At 41.5% G+C, this 18,070-nt stretch overlaps 1 protein-coding gene across 2 annotated transcripts in view; it reads right to left on the bottom strand.

Moving 5' to 3' along the window:
- Positions 1 to 15,324, bottom strand: part of Fam20b (FAM20B glycosaminoglycan xylosylkinase) — a 51,227-nt gene extending 35,903 nt beyond the window's left edge. The window contains exons 1-2 of one of the 2 annotated variants that reach the window (XM_078022377.1): positions 15,183 to 15,324; positions 1,585 to 2,091 (exon numbers count right to left, since the gene is read on the bottom strand). In XM_078022377.1, the coding sequence (XP_077878503.1) occupies positions 1,585 to 1,961 (377 nt within the window). In that variant the 5' untranslated portion in view covers positions 1,962 to 2,091; positions 15,183 to 15,324. Of the gene's footprint in view, positions 1 to 1,584; positions 2,092 to 14,315; positions 14,456 to 15,182 lie in introns of those variants that run through there. The other variant, XM_005319760.5, reaches the window with a different exon arrangement.
- Positions 15,325 to 18,070: the final 2,746 nt, after the last annotated feature.

The raw sequence follows: 18,070 nt of genomic DNA, 5'->3' as shown, positions 1-18,070 counted from the left end.
TTATCATGAGTTCTGTCCATACTGCACATTATCTTCTGACACATTCCATCTCACCTTTACTTCTCCAATGTACAAGCAGTAGGTGTGGAGAGGACCTCCTCATCTTTAAACACAAAATACTCATAACTTATCTCTTTCTAGATAAATGATTTTTATTTTCAGTTTGCCTTCTATCCATTACTTTGTTCAAACAGCTAATCTCTCAAGCTATAATCTGAGAGGTCAAGGACCACACTTCAGAACTAAATTAGCAATTTTGATGATGGGTGCTCCAGGAAAGCAAAGAAAGAAGCTTGAAGATAAATTATGTATGTGGCAGAATATAAGCTGCTCACAATTCTGACAGATCTGGGTTCAAACCCAGCACAAATGTTTATTGTGAGGTGACCTTGTCAAGTCACTAAGACTGTTTCTTATTCTACAAATAAGAATTGTTATGTTTTATATATGAGGTCATGTGTGAAACAATGCAGGAAAGTTTATAGATGAAATGACTGGGTTATGAGGATTTTAACTCAATCAGTGAATAATCCCCTGATAGGGATTAACTGGTTGGTAACAGTAGGCAGGTAGGGTATGACTGGAGGAGGTGGGTCCCTGGGGGCATGCATCTTCAGTACATATTTTGTCCTTGTTGAGTGGAGCTCTTTCTGTTTTCTGGTGCCATGTCTTGAGCTGCTTTCCTCTACCACACTCTTCTACCATGATGTTTGTTCTGCCTCACCTTGGGCCCCAAAGAATGGAGATGGCTGTCTATGGACTAAGCCTTTTGAAATAGTGAACTCCCAAATATACTCTTCCTTCTCTAATTGTTCTTGTCAGGCCTATTGGTCATAGTGGTTAAAAAGCTGATTAAAACAACAAATGAAAGCATTTACAGATACAAAGAGTTCTTGGTATAATGCCTGGCAAATGGTGTACATTCAACAGAAATCAGATCTACCCATGTAACCCTACTTTTCCCATATTACCAGCCAATCAGACATTTCTGTTCTCCAAAAATTTACCACATTTTTCAACTTGCCTAATATCTACATCTTTCATACAACATGTACTTCCCAGTTCCAGGCAAACACTGATCCCTTACATTTCCGGAATCCAAAAATCTATAAATCTACAACTGCTCAAACACAAAACTATGTGAAAGAATCAATACTTCAGCACTGACAGGGGCTTTGGTTAGTCCCCCCACAACTCTGGATAACTCCTACTCTACAGCATCACTAACATGGTTATCCAATCTTTAGCTGTACATTTTTTGGTGATAAGTTGCTTATTTCCTGACCAATTCATTTTGTATCTCTAACACCTGACTCACAGTAGTTATCTGATAATTAGAAATCAAGGATAACTCTAATTGTTAAAAATTTCAGTCTTTTAAAGGAACCAAAACCTGTTCCTATATATTGTCTCTACTCAAAGAATCATAGAACCTTCACAACTAGACACAACTCCAAAGATATTCTAGTCTACTTCCTTCATTTTACTGAGAATACAAAGAGGAGAAATAAACACTCTTACATATCTATCCTTGGTTAAGTCAATCAACCAATAGCATGCACAACTTCTGAGATGAAGACTCACCGCTTAGGTTTGAAGACAACTTTCTGTCCTCCTTCAAGTATCAGTAAGGCTTTCAGCTGAGTCCCTTTATAACCTACATCGGCTTTAATGATTTTCTTGGTGGCCATGGCATGCATGATTGCCCCCAGCTCTGGTGTCTCTTCAGGGTACACTTCTCGGGGTACCACCCACTGGGCTGCAATCTCCCATGGTGACTGCAAGGTGTGGTCCAGCTTGGGTGCCAACTCCACCCGCAAGCCAGTCATCATTCGGTGAAAAGCCCTCTGGTCCTCCCGGTTGGCAGCTGATGTATCTAAGTTGTCAATCAGGAAAACTTTGGTGAAGATAAAGATGACAAGGAGTATTGCTAACAGCACAACTCGCTGCTTAAGCTTCATGGTGACCTCTTTTCTTCCTCCCCTAACCCACTCTCTCACTTATTAAGGAGAGCAGGTGGTGATGGTCAGCAAGGAGATTTCATGATTACACACACTCGTCCATTTCTTCACTGGAGTGCCCCCACAATTCCTGCAAGTCAAATACAAAGCAAAATTTGGTCAGGAATTCTCTCCAACCCCTATAAGAATCTAGCATGTTATTTACCCTTCTGGAATTGCTAATTCCAAACTTAAGAAGACCCAATAATTTAAAATAAACTCGTCTTGAGAAGGACCTTATTTACAAGTAAGAACTGGGTACACTGAAAGTGAGGAAATACTCCTGTTTTAATTGGGATGCAGAACCACCTAGGAGTTCTTTGGGTGTACATGGCTAATAATTATCAAAACAATGAGGAAAAAGAAAAACAACAAAAGCAAAACTTTCAGACGTGCATAGTTTCTTAACTTTCATTTTTCTCTTTTCAAAATCCATTATGGACTTCTGAATATTCAAACCCACCAGTTTTTGGTTAATTTTCAGTTATTATCTTCTTCAAATACAAATCATATGATACTTTGTAGGACAGGAACTCATAAAAAATGCCAAAGAGGTTGCAGAGAATAATAACTCCTCCAAATATCCATTGCCAGCAATCCTGAACAGATTAGAACTGCTACTTATGTATTTAAACCACCCACAGACACATATCTCTACTTAATTAGTCTTTCACTAATTATTTTTCAAAATTAAAATCCCTGCAAAAAATGTATAATCAAATCTGGATAAATTACGGAAAAACATTTCCCTATGCCATCTGGCCATTAGAATATGACAGAAAACTAATGAAACCTGGCACTACAATACTACTAAGACTAGAATGGTCAGGTGCACAAAGGATATTAATGGTGTTCACCTAAAGAAGTGTTGCTTCCAGTATGAGCTGACTGCACTCTGGGAAATTCTCAAGCTAGAAGATTCCAAATACAATATTTTTACAAGGGTGTCAAGAACATATAGTTCAGTCTCATTTGCATACTGAGAGGTTGCTTTTCACTCCACTGGGCCATTTACAAACATGCACAAGCATATTTCTCTACTGTATGTCTACAGAGAGTGCAGCACTGGGGCAAGAAGATGATGACAAGAAGATAACAGGGTACTGGTTTGCTCTCCAATCATTTAACAACTCAAACCATTAATCGAAGAAATAAAATCATAACAAATGATAGAGCAAAGGACTGAGGCTAAGATATTCAGCCTGTCTAGGGCTGAGGTTATGGCTCAGTGGTAGAAAGCTTGCCTGACATGTGTGAGGAACTGGGTTTGATTCACAGCACCACATATAAATACATAAATAAAATAAAGGTCCATTGACAATAGATACTCCATCTACACTTGAGACTGCTACCCTGGTACGGTAACAACAGCTGTTAACAGTCTAAAAAACATGTTCTAAGGGCAACACTTTGTCATAACCCAGCTGATGTGAAGTTTATTCTCAGTGATTAACCACTTCTTTCTTGCTCATTTTTATGTAGAAAGCATAAAGTGAGAGTCAAATTCTAATTATTCTCAGCCACCTGTTTTGCTTCATCATCAACTACCAGGAAGTAATTATTAGCTGAAACAAAGATAATTCAAGTGCCTCTAAAATGTAACTGTGATGGTATCAAATTTAGTATGGAACTCAGTATAGCAGTTCCCTGTGACTACTGATAACAGCAGTGTTGGGAGAGCAGGTTTCCGATACTGTTGCTAGTTCTAACCCAACCTAAACCACACAATGATTTCAATTATTTGTTCAACAGTACACTTCTCAGGCAGCAGTGACAAAAGGCAATATGGAAGTCTACCTGCATCAGCAATGCAGACATCTACAGATGCATACAGTACAGTTCTGGCGTGAAGGGGTTAGGTAAGCAGGCTTATCTTTCTACAAAACATCATCTAATGGTGTGGTGCATTTCATGCAGAATAAAGAAAATCCACTCTCAAACTATGTAAATATATAGTATACAGGTTAGGGCTGTGTTTTGTTATGTTTCTTTTTGTTTTGTTTGTGGTGAGGAGATTGTGCCTAGAACCTCATGCATGCTAGGCAACAGCTCTATCACTGAACTACACCCAGAGCCCTGATTTTGTTTTGTTTAAATTATCAATGCAATGAAAAGTTCTAGTAGTTCCAAAATTCATATAAGACAAATGAACTGATTTTGCAATCAAAGTCTGTGTGCTTTTAAGTTTTGAAATATTACCTTATGAATAGGCCTCAGAAGAACACATTCACCAAGTCAAGGTTGCAAATAATTCATTCACTCAGCTAAGATAGAAATATTACTGGAACTGAAGAATTTGAATGTTACATTATATCACTATTTACCTCTGAAGACTGGTAGTAAGGGCAGGTTTAAAAAAAAAAAATACAGGCTGAGCAAGCATTCATGTTTGTGATTGATTAGTCACCACATCCTGGTAGAACAAGTAAGATCGTGATTTTGCAATGTTCTTTACCACTGCCTTCCATTTCCAGACACCAACTTACTGCAGTGCCCATCACCTCCTACTGGACTCCAGAAAGAAATGGCTTCTGGCTTCCAGGCTCTCAATCCAGCCCACTTACTACAGCCAAAATTAGGTTTCTGATCACTCAAGCACCTTTTGACAGTGCACATTCCTTAGCAAGGCATCAAAGCCCTACCCTAAATGGCTTAAGTCAGACATCCTTCTCATTGTTCTTCTTCTCAGTTTATACTAAATGGACCATCTGAACACAACCTTCCAGTCATGTGTAGTTGCCCCTTTGCCCCTACCACTCCTCACTCCTGAAAATCCTCAAAATCCCTTTCTCTGACCTTTTATTCCCATCTCCTTCCCTTTCGAGGCTCATCTCCAAGGCTGTTTCTGGACCCTCCTGCACACTCTATGGTAAATTCTCCCTCCTTTCAGCCAGTACGTAACTACTTTGTGCCATGTATAATACCTTCTCATATACAGTTCTTAATACCCCTTGCAGAATCTAGCTCCTTAGAAGGGTCCACTTTACTCCTTTATGTTCGAGAGAGGATGCCCAAGACAGGGTATCCAGGCTATATTATTGTCCTTTCTTATTGAGACAAGCAGCATACTATATAATCTGCAAACCAGATTTGTAGGAAAAAATCCCCATTTCATATACTAAGGAAATAAAAGCAAGATCATGGGTATATTCCAAACTATTCATAAAAACCTCCCTAGCATTCCCAGAGGAGTGTACCTGCTATATTTCATGCTGCCCTGACTTCCTACTATAAATGTCTCACATTGTAGCACAATGTCCAGTTATATTATGGTCATTTATTGTCATGTTTCTGTTATATGGAAAAAAGCCTACCTCGAAGGACAAGTAGTTTTAAGGTAGTAACACAACTCAAAAAAATGTTACAATATAAAAAAGCCAGTGTAAATGATACATTTGTAAATAGCTTTCACACTAAAAGCTGGCTTCAACTGCGAGTTCTGGAAAGTAGACCTTTACAAGGAAACTTCCTACTGAACCCTGTTTTCACTCTCAGCTCCACCAGCTGCATAGGGCTCCCCATGCAGCTCTTTTACTCTAGTTCTTCACAGACACACACACCACCATCCTACACCGGTGATAAACATTTTTATAAAGGACAAACATGACCGTAAAGTTGTTTCCAAAGAAGAGATATAGATTCCACGGGAAAAAGTGAGATCTTAGTGTAAAATCCTCAAATTTAAAAACCTTACTGATGTTGGAGGAACAGATACACAAAAAATATGTCAATGCAAAAGTCTAGAAATCACGTGACAAAATCCAACATATATGACTGCTAAAGAATATAACAATACCTGTCCAATGCTTATTACTTTACTGGGGATACTATGAGCCACTAGTGGGATTCTAAGCCTCAGTACCAGAGTCCCTTTGGATTGCCCTCTAATTTTGGTTGACAATTTCACACTTATTACTTCTGAAGTTACAGAGAAGAAATCCCAACCTTTGTTCATAGCAACTAAAAGTGGAAATCTCAGTAAACAAAAAAGCTTCACTTTTTTTGCATTTCCAATTCAATGTTCAAGACAGGCTCTTATACATAAGTGGTATACAATAAACACCCTTTTTGATTAAGTGCCACAAATCAACGTTCAGTTACAAGTATTTCATGCAGAGGACTAGTAACGGAGATCTGTGACAGAGGGGTAGAATTCACTTAATAACTACTACATGATAATATTTATCTCCCTCCCCTCCATCCTGAATAGAAACTACAACAAACTTCTTTCCTGCTAATTGCCAGTTTCAACAAAATTCTGAAGGTTTGGTAAGTATAAGAAGTAAGATCTGGGCTGGGTCTGTGGCTCAGTGGCAGAGTGCTTGCCTAGCATGTTTGAGGCCCTGGGTTTGATCCTCAGCACCACATAAAAGTAAAGGAGGGCTGGGGTTGAGGCACTGAGTTTGATCCTCAGCACCACATAAATGTAAATTAAAGATATTGTGTCCACTTAAAAAACTTATATATATATATTCCATATATATATGGAAATGAATAAAACAAAGGCACACTGTCCATCTACAACTACCAAAAAAAAAAATCTGAATTTATTAAGAGCTTTTTGTTGACTGTCTACAAAGATAGACACCAACAACTCCTCCCATTAAGATGTAGAGCCTACTTTTTGTCCTCCTGAATTTGGGATGGTTTGTAACTTGCTTTTTTTTTCCTTCCTTTTTTTAATTGGTCATTTTTAGTTATACATGAAATAGGATTCATTTTGACATAATTATAAAAGCATGGAATATAATTTGTTTTAATTCAGTCTCTAGTACTTCCCCTTTCCCTCCCCTTCTACTGATGTAACTTTGTTGTGACCAACAGAATGCAGTGGAAGTAACTATGTGCCATATCTGCACCTCGCTGCTACCTCTAGTGGCTTCCATTTTTACTCTTGGGATCTAGCCACCATGTAAAGAAGCTTGAGCTAGACAACAAAATGAATGACCTATACAGAGAGAAGCCTGGCTGGCTCCTAGCTATCCTGGCCACTGCAGCTGAAGTGCCAGACAGTTATCAAGGGCATTCTAGTCTTAGTTGAATTGCTAGCTGAATAGAGCCACACAAGTGACCCCAACTTATATCACGTGGACAGGAACCAAGCAGCTGAGAGCAGCTGACCTAAAAATCTGAAGCCTCTAAATTTGGGGAGAGCTGTACAACATTCTTACATCTATTCTTGACTTATCGACTCTTTTAGAGAATTAAATATACCAGGAGAAAGGACATGGGACTAAAAACAACTCTTTCAGGGAGGAAGAAAACATTAAATTACCTATTAAATGTAAATAAAGATTAGATTGTTAAAACTGTTAGGTCATACTTGTAAATAATTTAACACCATGTTTTTTTTTTTTTTTTTTTTAAAGACAAGTCTTGCTAAGTTGCCCAGGCTAGCCTCAGATTCTCAATCCACCCGCATCAGTCTCCCTGGTAGTTGGGATTACAGGTGCACACCACCACACCTGGTTTATTAATGCTTCCTGTGGAACAATATACTCATAATAAAAGTTATATGACACTTCTGTCTTTCCAACCATCACTGTAGATTTTTAGGAAGATACATAATTAAGAAAGTCTCTTAATGATAACACAAGGGCTAGGGATGTAGCTCAGTGGTAGAGCACTTGTCTACCATGTGCAAGGCCTTGGGTTCAATCATTTTAAAAGTTTAACACAAGAAGTAATAGATTCTTGTGTTAACAAGAATCTCAACAGGATTACTAAAATGGTCTTATAAACTTTAGAGCTCTATTCAGACATATGTAGCTCAATCAAGGCTCACCTTACACAAAGTATACATACTCAGTGATAATGCTTAATCTTTATATTTTAGCCAATTCATAACAGCAAAACCATAACCCTTCAGTATGAAAAGTAGACACACACATTTTCCCCCTGGGCTGAGTCTTTTTTGCTTTTTAACTGGTGGTGACATTACAGCACTGTGTTAATTATTAACTATTATGAATTTATATCCCTTGCCCCTTAGATATAAATGTAGTTTCTCCTGATTAGTGTCAGTGATTATAAGTAAAATCAAGAGCATTCAACAATCTTTCTACTTAGCAATGTGTCCTTCCTTCCAGGAAATCAAAATCTCCAATACCAAACAGCAAGTTTTTATTACCTAAGTAAACATCAAGTACCCCCAGAAAATGAGCCCACTTCTGCTCTGCTACCTACTTGCCTGCCACAACAGCACATTCTTCTCCCTCTTCACCTTCAAATGGAAGTCTTCAACTAAAATTCAAAACTAATACAAAATAATTAGATAGTGTCTATAGGTATTTTTCCTTTTGTTGCCAATTCTCCACTTAAGAAATAGCTTCTTAATTCACCTTCTTATTCTAAATAAAAGCTCTCTATAGCAGAGGAGAAAAGAACATATACTATGGATTCAGAACACCTGTGCCTGACCAGGCACCATACAGCATGCCTATAATTCCAGCTACACAGTAGGCTAAGCAAAACAATCACAAGTACAAAGCCAGGCAAACTTAGTGGGAGCCTACCTCAAATTTTTTAAAAAAGGGTTGGAGTATAGCTCAGTGGTAAAGTGCCACTGAGTTTAATCCCCAGTATCAAAAAAAAAAAAAAAAAGGAATGCCTGGGCTTGAATGCATGGTTACCACCTAATGTGGGACCTGGAACTCAGTTTCCACAAGTGAAAAATGAAAACAGAGAACACTACTACCTAATTTACAGGGTTTGTTAAAAGTGAATGATATTACCATGGATACTGTGCTGACGTGTGCCTAGAAGAGCCATACCAATCACTTTAGTCATTGTTATCATATAAAAAATCCAAAGATGACCTCCTAACAGAAGAAAGAATGGCAAAGAAAATAACCCTCACTGGAGTCAAAACCCTATAATTTTTTATTTTCAGTTACATAACTAGAGGCCTAAAAAATGTGTGTGTGTGTGTGTGTGTATCTAAAATTAACAGTTTAGTAGTAAATAGTAGTCTTGCATCCCTGAACCAAATTTCTTCTCAAATCTGTAGAAGTAGATAAAAAAATGTAAGTGAGTAGGTATCTTCAAACTACAATGTGAAACAAAAGACTAGGAATCTATATCACCAGTTTAACCTGTTTCTTTTCTCTACAAAGTTCAATTCTACTATATCCAATGTAACCAAAAGAGACACTCACTCTATTTCACACACAAAGCTAAAATCAAATGTCTTTCACAGTAGTCCTCGGTTTCAAAAGCTAGTTTTAAGCCAAACAACTCTGCATGTCCTAAAAGCTCTTAAGACAAATCTTGAGGGCCAGGGTTGTGGCTCAGTGGTAGAGTGCTCGCCTAGCATGCTTGAGGCATTGGGTTTAATCCTCAACACCACATAAAAATAAAATACAGATATTGTGTCCACCTAAAACTAAAAAATAAATATTAAAAAAAAGATAAGCCTTGAGAAAGTTGCAGGCATATAAAACCTAATTCATACATAGTCAAAAGTAGTTGGAGTGTTAGATTTACCTTGTTTTCTGGACCACTTAAATATTCATACAGTATCTATAACCTGAGACTCTTGTGTAAGGTCCTCTTATCAGCTCCTCATGAAGGTAGTCAACTAAAAGGCATTAACGATGTATTGAGGCAGGTTTTTCTTCTTGGATGTGAAAGTAAAAATGAAATAAATAGGCAAGAGTGTTTCTCTTTTTGGAAAAAACCCTGCAATCTGTCCTGTGTACTCTTTAATTCAGGGAAACCCTCTAACCTTCATTGAAAACTGGAAAAAAACAAACAAACAAAAAAACCCAGCACAAACTGCTAGCAATAGGATTTGTTTCAAAAAACCAAGATAGTCATTGTTCAGTGATCTAGATACTCAATGGAAATGAGTATGAATTTGCATGCTTTAAATTAGCCAGGTATAATGAAGTTTCCTATGTTTTAGGTATTTCACTCCTCAATTGCCAATGCATAACCACCAATTAAGGCTATATTATAGGATGCAATTACTGTACAGTGTAGGGATACGGAATTTCAAATAAGATTTTCCTCCAGCTTTTTATATCCTTACCTTTTTAAGATTTTCCTCCAGCTTTTTATATCCTTACCTTTTGTGTGTATGTGTGGTACTAGGGATTGAGCCCAGGGCACTCTACCACTGAGCTACATCCCCAGCCCTTTTTATTTTAATCTGAGACAGGATCTTGTTAAGTTTCTCAGGCTAGCCTGGAACTTGTGATCCTTTTGCCTCAGCTATCAGAGCAGTTGCGATTACAGGCGTGCACCACCTCACCAGGCATACTTTCATTTTAAATGTTAAATTTGCCAGTTCTTGGGAAGGTTATAAGCTCTATGTAACAACTGTACCTCAATTTTTTCTGTTGAGATAAGGTCTTGCTATGTTGCCCAGGCTGGCCTTGAACTCCTGGGCTCAAGCAACCCTGCTGCCTGGGACTATAGGTGTGCCATTGTGTCCAGCTAGCACTTCAATGTTTAACCTTATATTCTAGGGTATGGCAAAGTGAGAGTCCACAGGAAAACACTTTCAGAAATATCTGAATCTCAAAGAGGCCTGTACTGAAGTGATAGCTGGGTGCTTTCAGGAATGACCTCTTTGTTAGAATACACAGCACACCTACACTTTTTGGCATACTTGTCTCTCTACTATATTGTGAGTCCCAGGAGAAAAGGAAATATATTTTATTCTCTCTTTATATTTTCAAGAGCTTAGCACAGTGCAGGGCATGTGAGTGACACTTGATAAATGTCTGTTGAATTAAGAAAAGTGAAGAGCAAGGAAGAGCAACTTCTATGGTTATAAGCATTTCTTCTGAACAAGCAACACTGTGGTATAAAGATGAACTTTTACAGATATAGGGAAATAAGCCCTGGAAAGAATTCAAATAGTACAGTAAAAATAGAGAAGTATTTAATACATTTACCAATTTTATACACTGATTTTTAAATTACTGAAGTTGCTGTTTTCTGTATACCCTGATCCCACCTATCCAGGCTACTGCTATTACTAACCTGGTTCCTGATGATAGCCTGGATTAAGAGTAAAGATCTGGGAGTGCTAAGAGGAAGAATGGAGACTACTAGAGAAGACACTGCCCAAGAATGATACAACACAGGGCTGAAACCATATCGTCAAGTATTACTGCCTGAAAAACTACTGCTTTCATACTATATACTTTTTAAGTCAGGAAGAAGTACACAAACATAAGCATCTATACAAGGTGCAAATTCACTGAGCCAAATAAGAAATGAATAAAAAAGGTCTTTGTGCTGCCAAATCATGGTTATCACGTTCAAGTACTAATACTCAGAAGAGCTGCTAGAACCTCATGTAGCTGCTTTACATTCAATCTCCAGAAGCAGCATGATCTGGGTTTCTACTCCCCAGAAGATTAGAAGCTGTACACAAGCTTTCCTGCCCCCGAAGGAAAGGACAAGCTGACTATTTAAAGCAGATTAAATAATTCAAAAAGCAGAGGGGCCAAACACGTACATTTCTCAATCACCCCAAAGCCTTGCTTAATTACTGTCAGTGATGTATGCTAGTAATCATAACCTTGAGACAATAAAAAAGGTTAAACTATGTTGTTTAAAAAGAAGCAAAATATATAATACATTGTAAGAAGTTTTCCATAAAAAATATGGCTAAAATAAGAATTTTTGAATATAATACCTTATTTCCCGACAACATTTGGCAAACAAGGTATTGCCACACCAGGGCAGAACGTCAAGAGCCCAGAGCATGAAATGACAGACTTTACTGCCTCACCCTATACTTGATTCTATCCTCTTGACACTTTTATAATTCTATATCCTTGACCTCCTTTTATAATGTACTCAAATTAGCACACTCTTCTCAAAGGGGCTGTTTCCTTGCCACAAAGTACTGAAATCAAACACAAACCAAAGCACAATGTCTCCTTTCTTTATCAGTCTCCATTTCTTATATCATACTGGGATAGCAGATGCACCCCAACATGTTTTAGGTCCACAGATAGGCATTTCTTCAATTGTTTTTGGTAAGAAAGACCAAATCAGAAGCAAGACCTTTACATTACATTCTCTTCTAGGCATCTCTATGTTAAACATCCTGTCATGCTGAAATTTTAAGTTGGTCAGAAACTGGTTTCAGCAGTAAAGTAAGGCCTTCTGTTCTGTACCCCAAGCCCACACTAATACATGCATTAGGCTTTAGGAATTATGGAGGCAGCTAAACGAAGGCAAAGAGGGAGAGTGAACAGGTGTGGAAGGAGGAGTTGCTAGAGAAGCACCCTCTTCCACTCCCAACATAGGGCATGAGAGAATGTCAATCAGTCAATGTTGCTAACATGGTCATTATCAAGAACTCAAAGGCTTTTGTTTGTTTGTTTGTTTTTGGTACTGTGGATTGAACCCAAGGGCACCTCACCACTGAACCACTTCCCCAGCACACCCCACCTTTTTAAATTTTGAGACAGTCTCACTAAGTTGCTGAGGCTGGCCTCAAACTTGTGATCCTCCTACCCCAGCCTCCTGATCCACTGGGATTGTAGGCACACGTGGTTCTAAACTCTTTCAGTAATGCAAAAACACTGACTACTCATCTAACTGCTCAGTCACCCTAGCCATCACAGGCTGGAGGAGCAAGTCTGTGAAGCTGCACTTGACTGAAACCTGTATAGGCTGCATCTAGCTAGAACACTATAAGGACGGAGCTTCAAGACAGCTCCAGCAAATAACACCCTTCACAGATTCGTACCTCCACAGCATATTTCTAACAGGAAATCTGAAACACATTTTTCTTGACTTTTTTCTCTTCATAAAAAGAGGAACTAAACAATTTGGCATCTATACTAGGCTATTTCTTCTTCCCAATTTTCAATTCAGTCATTCAACAGACATTTCTTGTACACCTATTATGTGATAAGCACTGCTACGTGCCTGTTACAACAAACTGTAGGGCCTCAGTACAACTATGCTCCCCACCCCAATTCACAAAACTATCAGGCATTCAGTCTATGTTTACAAGACAGTCTCCTTTTTCTCGTCTGCAAATGTGCACACAAAATGCAAACAGAAGCCTCCTCCCTCTATTATCAGAATATAGCAATCACCAAGAGGGGACTACTGTGGTTAGCTATTTTAAAAAGTTGTCAATTTAAGAAATGAAGTATCTGGATTCAAGGCTTACACCACTGAAATGATAGTCACACAAAGCACAGGAAGCTGAAGTCTGTCCTGAGAGTAAATGAAACAAAAAAAATTTCATTTAGGTACTCAATAGTCAAAAGAGAAAAAACACAAGCTTTAAGGCTGTGTGAAAGAAAATCTAAAAATGAAAACCAAGAGAACTGACTAAAAGTGAAGGAATTATCAATTTAGCATAAAGTAATTCTATGACACAAAGAATTATAATAAAGATGAAACTGACTTGTTTCCTAATCCAAAGCACCCAGGAAGAAAAGAGGGGCATGAGTTTTCATTCTTTCAACAAAATGCACTTATTACTATTTCTAAAGAAACAAAGCAAATCAACCTCACATCTTCATCAGGAATGTGATGAACTCCCAGAGTTCTTGATCATCTTTTACCTCCATCCTTTTTTGTCACTGTATTTTGTCAGGAATGAGGGGGATGAGTCTGAATTACTTGCAGTGCCTTGTTGTTATTCTTTTGACAAGCAATTTCAAATGTGGAAGACCTCCTGTTAACTGATTCTATTGTATGGTTCTGGGAGCCAAAGATCAACATCTTCACAAATTTTTAAATTATTAATCCAGCTTCCCCACCCCCACCCCCAGTGCAGGAGATCAAATCCAAGGCCATGTGTGTGCTGGACAAGGGCTCTACTTGAGTTATAGCTCTAGCCCAATAATTTAATTTTAAATCTACCTCAGATTGTTTGAGTCTAGGCAACTAATTTAGTATCTTTAACACCTGTACCAGTTCTCAATGACATGACTGGTTGATAAATAATATATGTGGAAGCGCTCTAAGCTAAGGTCAAAGGTGCTGCATAAATTCAAGGAATGTAACACATAAGCACAATGAGGTCGTTAGCCCAATTTTTTAAGGAAAAAAAACCAAGCACAGTAAAATTGATGCATGACTTTACCTTACAAGGATGATAGGCAGGGTTAATAAATGGCAATTTTAACTTTACCCCATCACAGATTTATGAAGTTCTAGTGTTTAATTGCGAAAAGATTCCACATCATTGCTACTATGTCACTACCCTCCAAGGTGAGAAATCAAACCTCCAGAGGGAAACCGGGTAAGGATGGCACTGACACCTGGCCTTAGATCCAAGTGGCAGTATCAAGCACCTCCCCTACTCCCAAATTATAAACTCCTTACCCATCCCAATGGTGTTGTGGCCTTTAAAACGGCTAATTCCATAATGACCATCCGTGGCCCGTGCCCTCCACTTTTTCTCCAATACCCTCTACTCCTCTTCCTATACGAAGACTGGCAGGTAACAAAAACCTGATTAAAACCAATGTCTTATCACTCTCCACGACCAAGGACACGGCTTGACCACGGTTCTCTGCAGCATTAATGGCAACCTTTCGGTTAGCCCGTAATCGGGGGCCGTCACGCCCGGAAATGAAATCTCCAGCACAACCCACTTGGGACTACCGTATCATTTCCTTAAGTTGTGCCCGTCGCCAGCGCCGCGCGCACGACCCCGAGGAGACCGCCGCGGGCCCCGGGCACGGCTGCCTCGCCTCGGGCCTGCAGGTCACCCGCGCCGCTCGGCCACGCGGCGGGCCCGGCAGGATCCCCGCGAGCGCGCCCTGCTCCACGGCTGCCGCAACGGGCGCTCGGCACAACCCGAGGCGGCAGCCGGGCCAGTCGCCTCTGGGGACCGCGCTCGGGCGCGAGAGCGTGTCACCAGAAGGACCCCGGGCGGCCCCAGGTGAGGCTCGCGCCTCAAGCGGGCCAGGAGGCGGCGGCCGAGGCCGCGTCCCCTCAGCAGCGACCGCCCGCAGGGAAGCTCGGTCCTGCCTGCTTCCGAGCGGCGGCCACCGTGGCCCCCGACCCGGGACCCGCCCGAGGCGCCCCGGGACCGCGGAGGCACCCGCGCCCGGCCCCGCGGGGAGGCGCCCCGCCCCCGGCGCGCGCCACGCACCGCGCCCCGCCCGCCGCCGGCCCGCACTTTCCCGCCGCGCCGCGCCGCGCCGGGCGGGGGTCGCGCGCCCTCTCCGCCCCCGCGCCGCTCACCTGTCGGGCCCTAGGCTCGCTCCATGGCCGCCCGCGCGGTGCGGTGCGGCGCGGCCCCGGCCGCCCCCGCCGCCTCCGGGGAGGGGCAGCCCCACGCCGCTCTCACCGCCCCCAGCCGCCGCCGCCGCTGCTGCGGCTCCCGCCCACCCCCGGCCCGGCCATTCCCTGGCCACCTCTCCGCGCCCGAGCCGGCGGTCCCACACCCACCCCCCGCCTCCGCGGCCCCGACTCTTGGTACGGTCCCTGCGTAACGCCTTCCCCGCCGCCAATCCCGCGGCGCCCTCAGCGTGGCCCCGCCCCCGCCCCCGGTGGGCGGGGCCTGCCGGACGCGCTCCGGACCGCCCCGCGTAACCCCTTCGGTTCCGGGCGGGTCCCGCTTAACTCTCTCGGTCCCGGATCTCGTCTGGGCTCTCCTCCCCGCCCTGCTTACACAAACTGGCCTCCCGCTCTCTGGCCTTCGCTTTTTCTTTCCTGCTCTTCTGCAGGTGGGTAGCTAGGCAATGGGAGAGTTGCAGTCCCATGATGAAGTTCTGTTTATGGGAAGCAATTTTCTTTCTCCTTTTGGCCCTTTTAATTTGTCTTTCCTTGTGTTTGGAGGTTCTGCTCATCTAAAGGTAGCCTCCTTTGATGGAAAGAAGCCACCCTCATCACACTGAGCACAAGTCGCTTTTTCTTCCGACCAGTGCAGAGTACCCTGCTACACACTTTGGCATTTAACCGAATTGTGAATCGTTTGCTGTAAAATTAGTTGTTTTACATGTGTACCTTGCAATGGACTGAAATCCTCATGAGGGCATGTCTGTGGCGTCTTGGACCCACATGCTTTACAACCAGGGGCCCTGGATTAATGAAGGGAAGATTCTTCCTCCCCTTATGGTATATGCTTTCCGCTGACTTCATGCAGCACATCGACTGTATCATTCATTCAATGTATCTTGCATTTAGTGTGCCTGACTCTGATGTAGGACGGTATACGTTGCTCCATGGAATAGTACTTAGGTGTCTGGAGGGAAGGAACTGAGCTGCTACTTTTTTCAGGGAGGAAAGACTGAGCTGACTACCCCTCCCCTCACCACCCCCACAACAGTTCATTCAAGGAGCAAATTGTATTGGAAAGAACTCTCCTTTGTTGGCTGTATATTGGATGTGCCTCTTAATCTGTCTGAACATTAATTTCCTTATTTGGAAAATGGGAGTTAATCATAGTACCTGCTTTTCAGGGTTGTTGTATTAAATTAGGAAACGTGGGGGAAAGCACTTGCAAATCATTGTGTAAAGTTAGTTGTAATTCAGGTGTGTATTGAGCACTTTTTATCAGGAGATCCTAGATAAATAATTGGATTTGACACCCACCTGGATAATTTGGCTAAGGAGGAAGAATTAATCACTGCAAGGAACGTACTGTCTAATGCAGAAGGCCTTGTATCTGCCTTTTATAGGATGTATTGAAAAGGTTTGAGGGTCATTATCTGACCATGGAATTTATAATTCTTGAGAAAATGAGCTGGGTGGTAATGAGAATCTACCTTATTTCTCTACCCAGGCATAGTTCTATCTGCAGTCAGCTAATCTCCCTGAACCTTGTTCAACTGCATAAGAAAATCATAAAGCAAAAGGGTAAACCAACAGTTCTCTAAGACACTTTACCCAAAAGTGTCCTTTCTTCTGTGCAACTCTGGCAAGGACCGTGAGGGTAGACACTCCACCTGCCACTACTCAAGAGAAGGTCAGCTTATCCTGCAGTCTTGGCTTCCTGGACAAATGATCCCCTCTGTGTTTAAGGATTTTTCAGAGAGGGAGGGCTCATGGCTTCTGGCATCAACTCATTCCAGTGCTTAATTTCACATCCATCCATTCCACGTGCTGCAAGACAGATAATTTCTCCTCTTCTGTCCTTAGATATGTAGAGCCCTGAGTTCAGGGCCTCTGTGTCAAAAGCTTTCAGACAGCAAAATTGTTCTGTCTTCCAGATTTCTTTTTGCCAGAATACATTACCCAGGCCTTTTGTGACTGTGTGTGCAGCGCCAGCACCATGTCCAACACTCCATGACATCAGTGTCTGCCCGCTACTCCAGTGACTGCATAGCAGTTAATATATTTTAAGTGTCATGAGTGATGCAATCACTTTAGAAGGGAGGCTGCATGACTAGCACACAGCAAGCAACTGCGAGGAATACAGGATACTTAAATTATGCAGCACAGACTGTCATTACTGAAAGACTCAGAGTCCAGGCAGACAGTGTGGGCTGGATATTGTGAGGGAAGGAGAATTGAGGTGAGCAAAGTATGGGTAGGAGAAGAGGAACAATATGAACCAAAGTTAGGCTGTGCCATGTGAACTTATGACAGACATCCTGGGCAGATAATGCTTGGTAGGAGAAGTGTTCAATCATTTATTCATTAATTTATTTATTTAATGAATGTCTACCAAGTGTCAGGCACTGAGCTAGACCCAGGCCACACATAGATAAAGAAGGCCTAATCCCTGTTCTTGAAATTTCACAGGTTAGGTAGAACCCCCATTTGGAAAATCAGAGCACTTTGTCAAGACTTATGTGATTCTCCTTTCAATACTCATGGGATGTGCTGAGTGTCAGTGTCTGAGCTTTTTGCATCTCTCTTCCCTGTCTGCAATCCACAAGATTCTTAAAAATGCAAACTGTGACTTTATTTCACCCCCACCCCCAGTAGAGTACCAGCTCTGCACTAACATATCACAGTGCATTGAATTGAAACCTGAGAGGGAATTCAGATGTCCCTCTCCAACTATGGGCAGTAAAAATCTTCAGCAGAGAAGTCTTGATTATTAGCCTTTGAGCCCCAGAGGCTCGTCCACAACCTGTGGAATTCAGGAGGCAGGTATAGTCCTTGTATGCCTGTCCAGGCCC

Source organism: Ictidomys tridecemlineatus, chromosome 10 (genome assembly GCF_052094955.1).
Source record: "Ictidomys tridecemlineatus isolate mIctTri1 chromosome 10, mIctTri1.hap1, whole genome shotgun sequence".
Taxonomy (NCBI): domain Eukaryota; kingdom Metazoa; phylum Chordata; class Mammalia; order Rodentia; family Sciuridae; genus Ictidomys; species Ictidomys tridecemlineatus.
The sequence above is the reverse complement of the archived record's forward strand: the minus strand, read 5'-3'. Positions and strand labels throughout refer to the sequence as shown.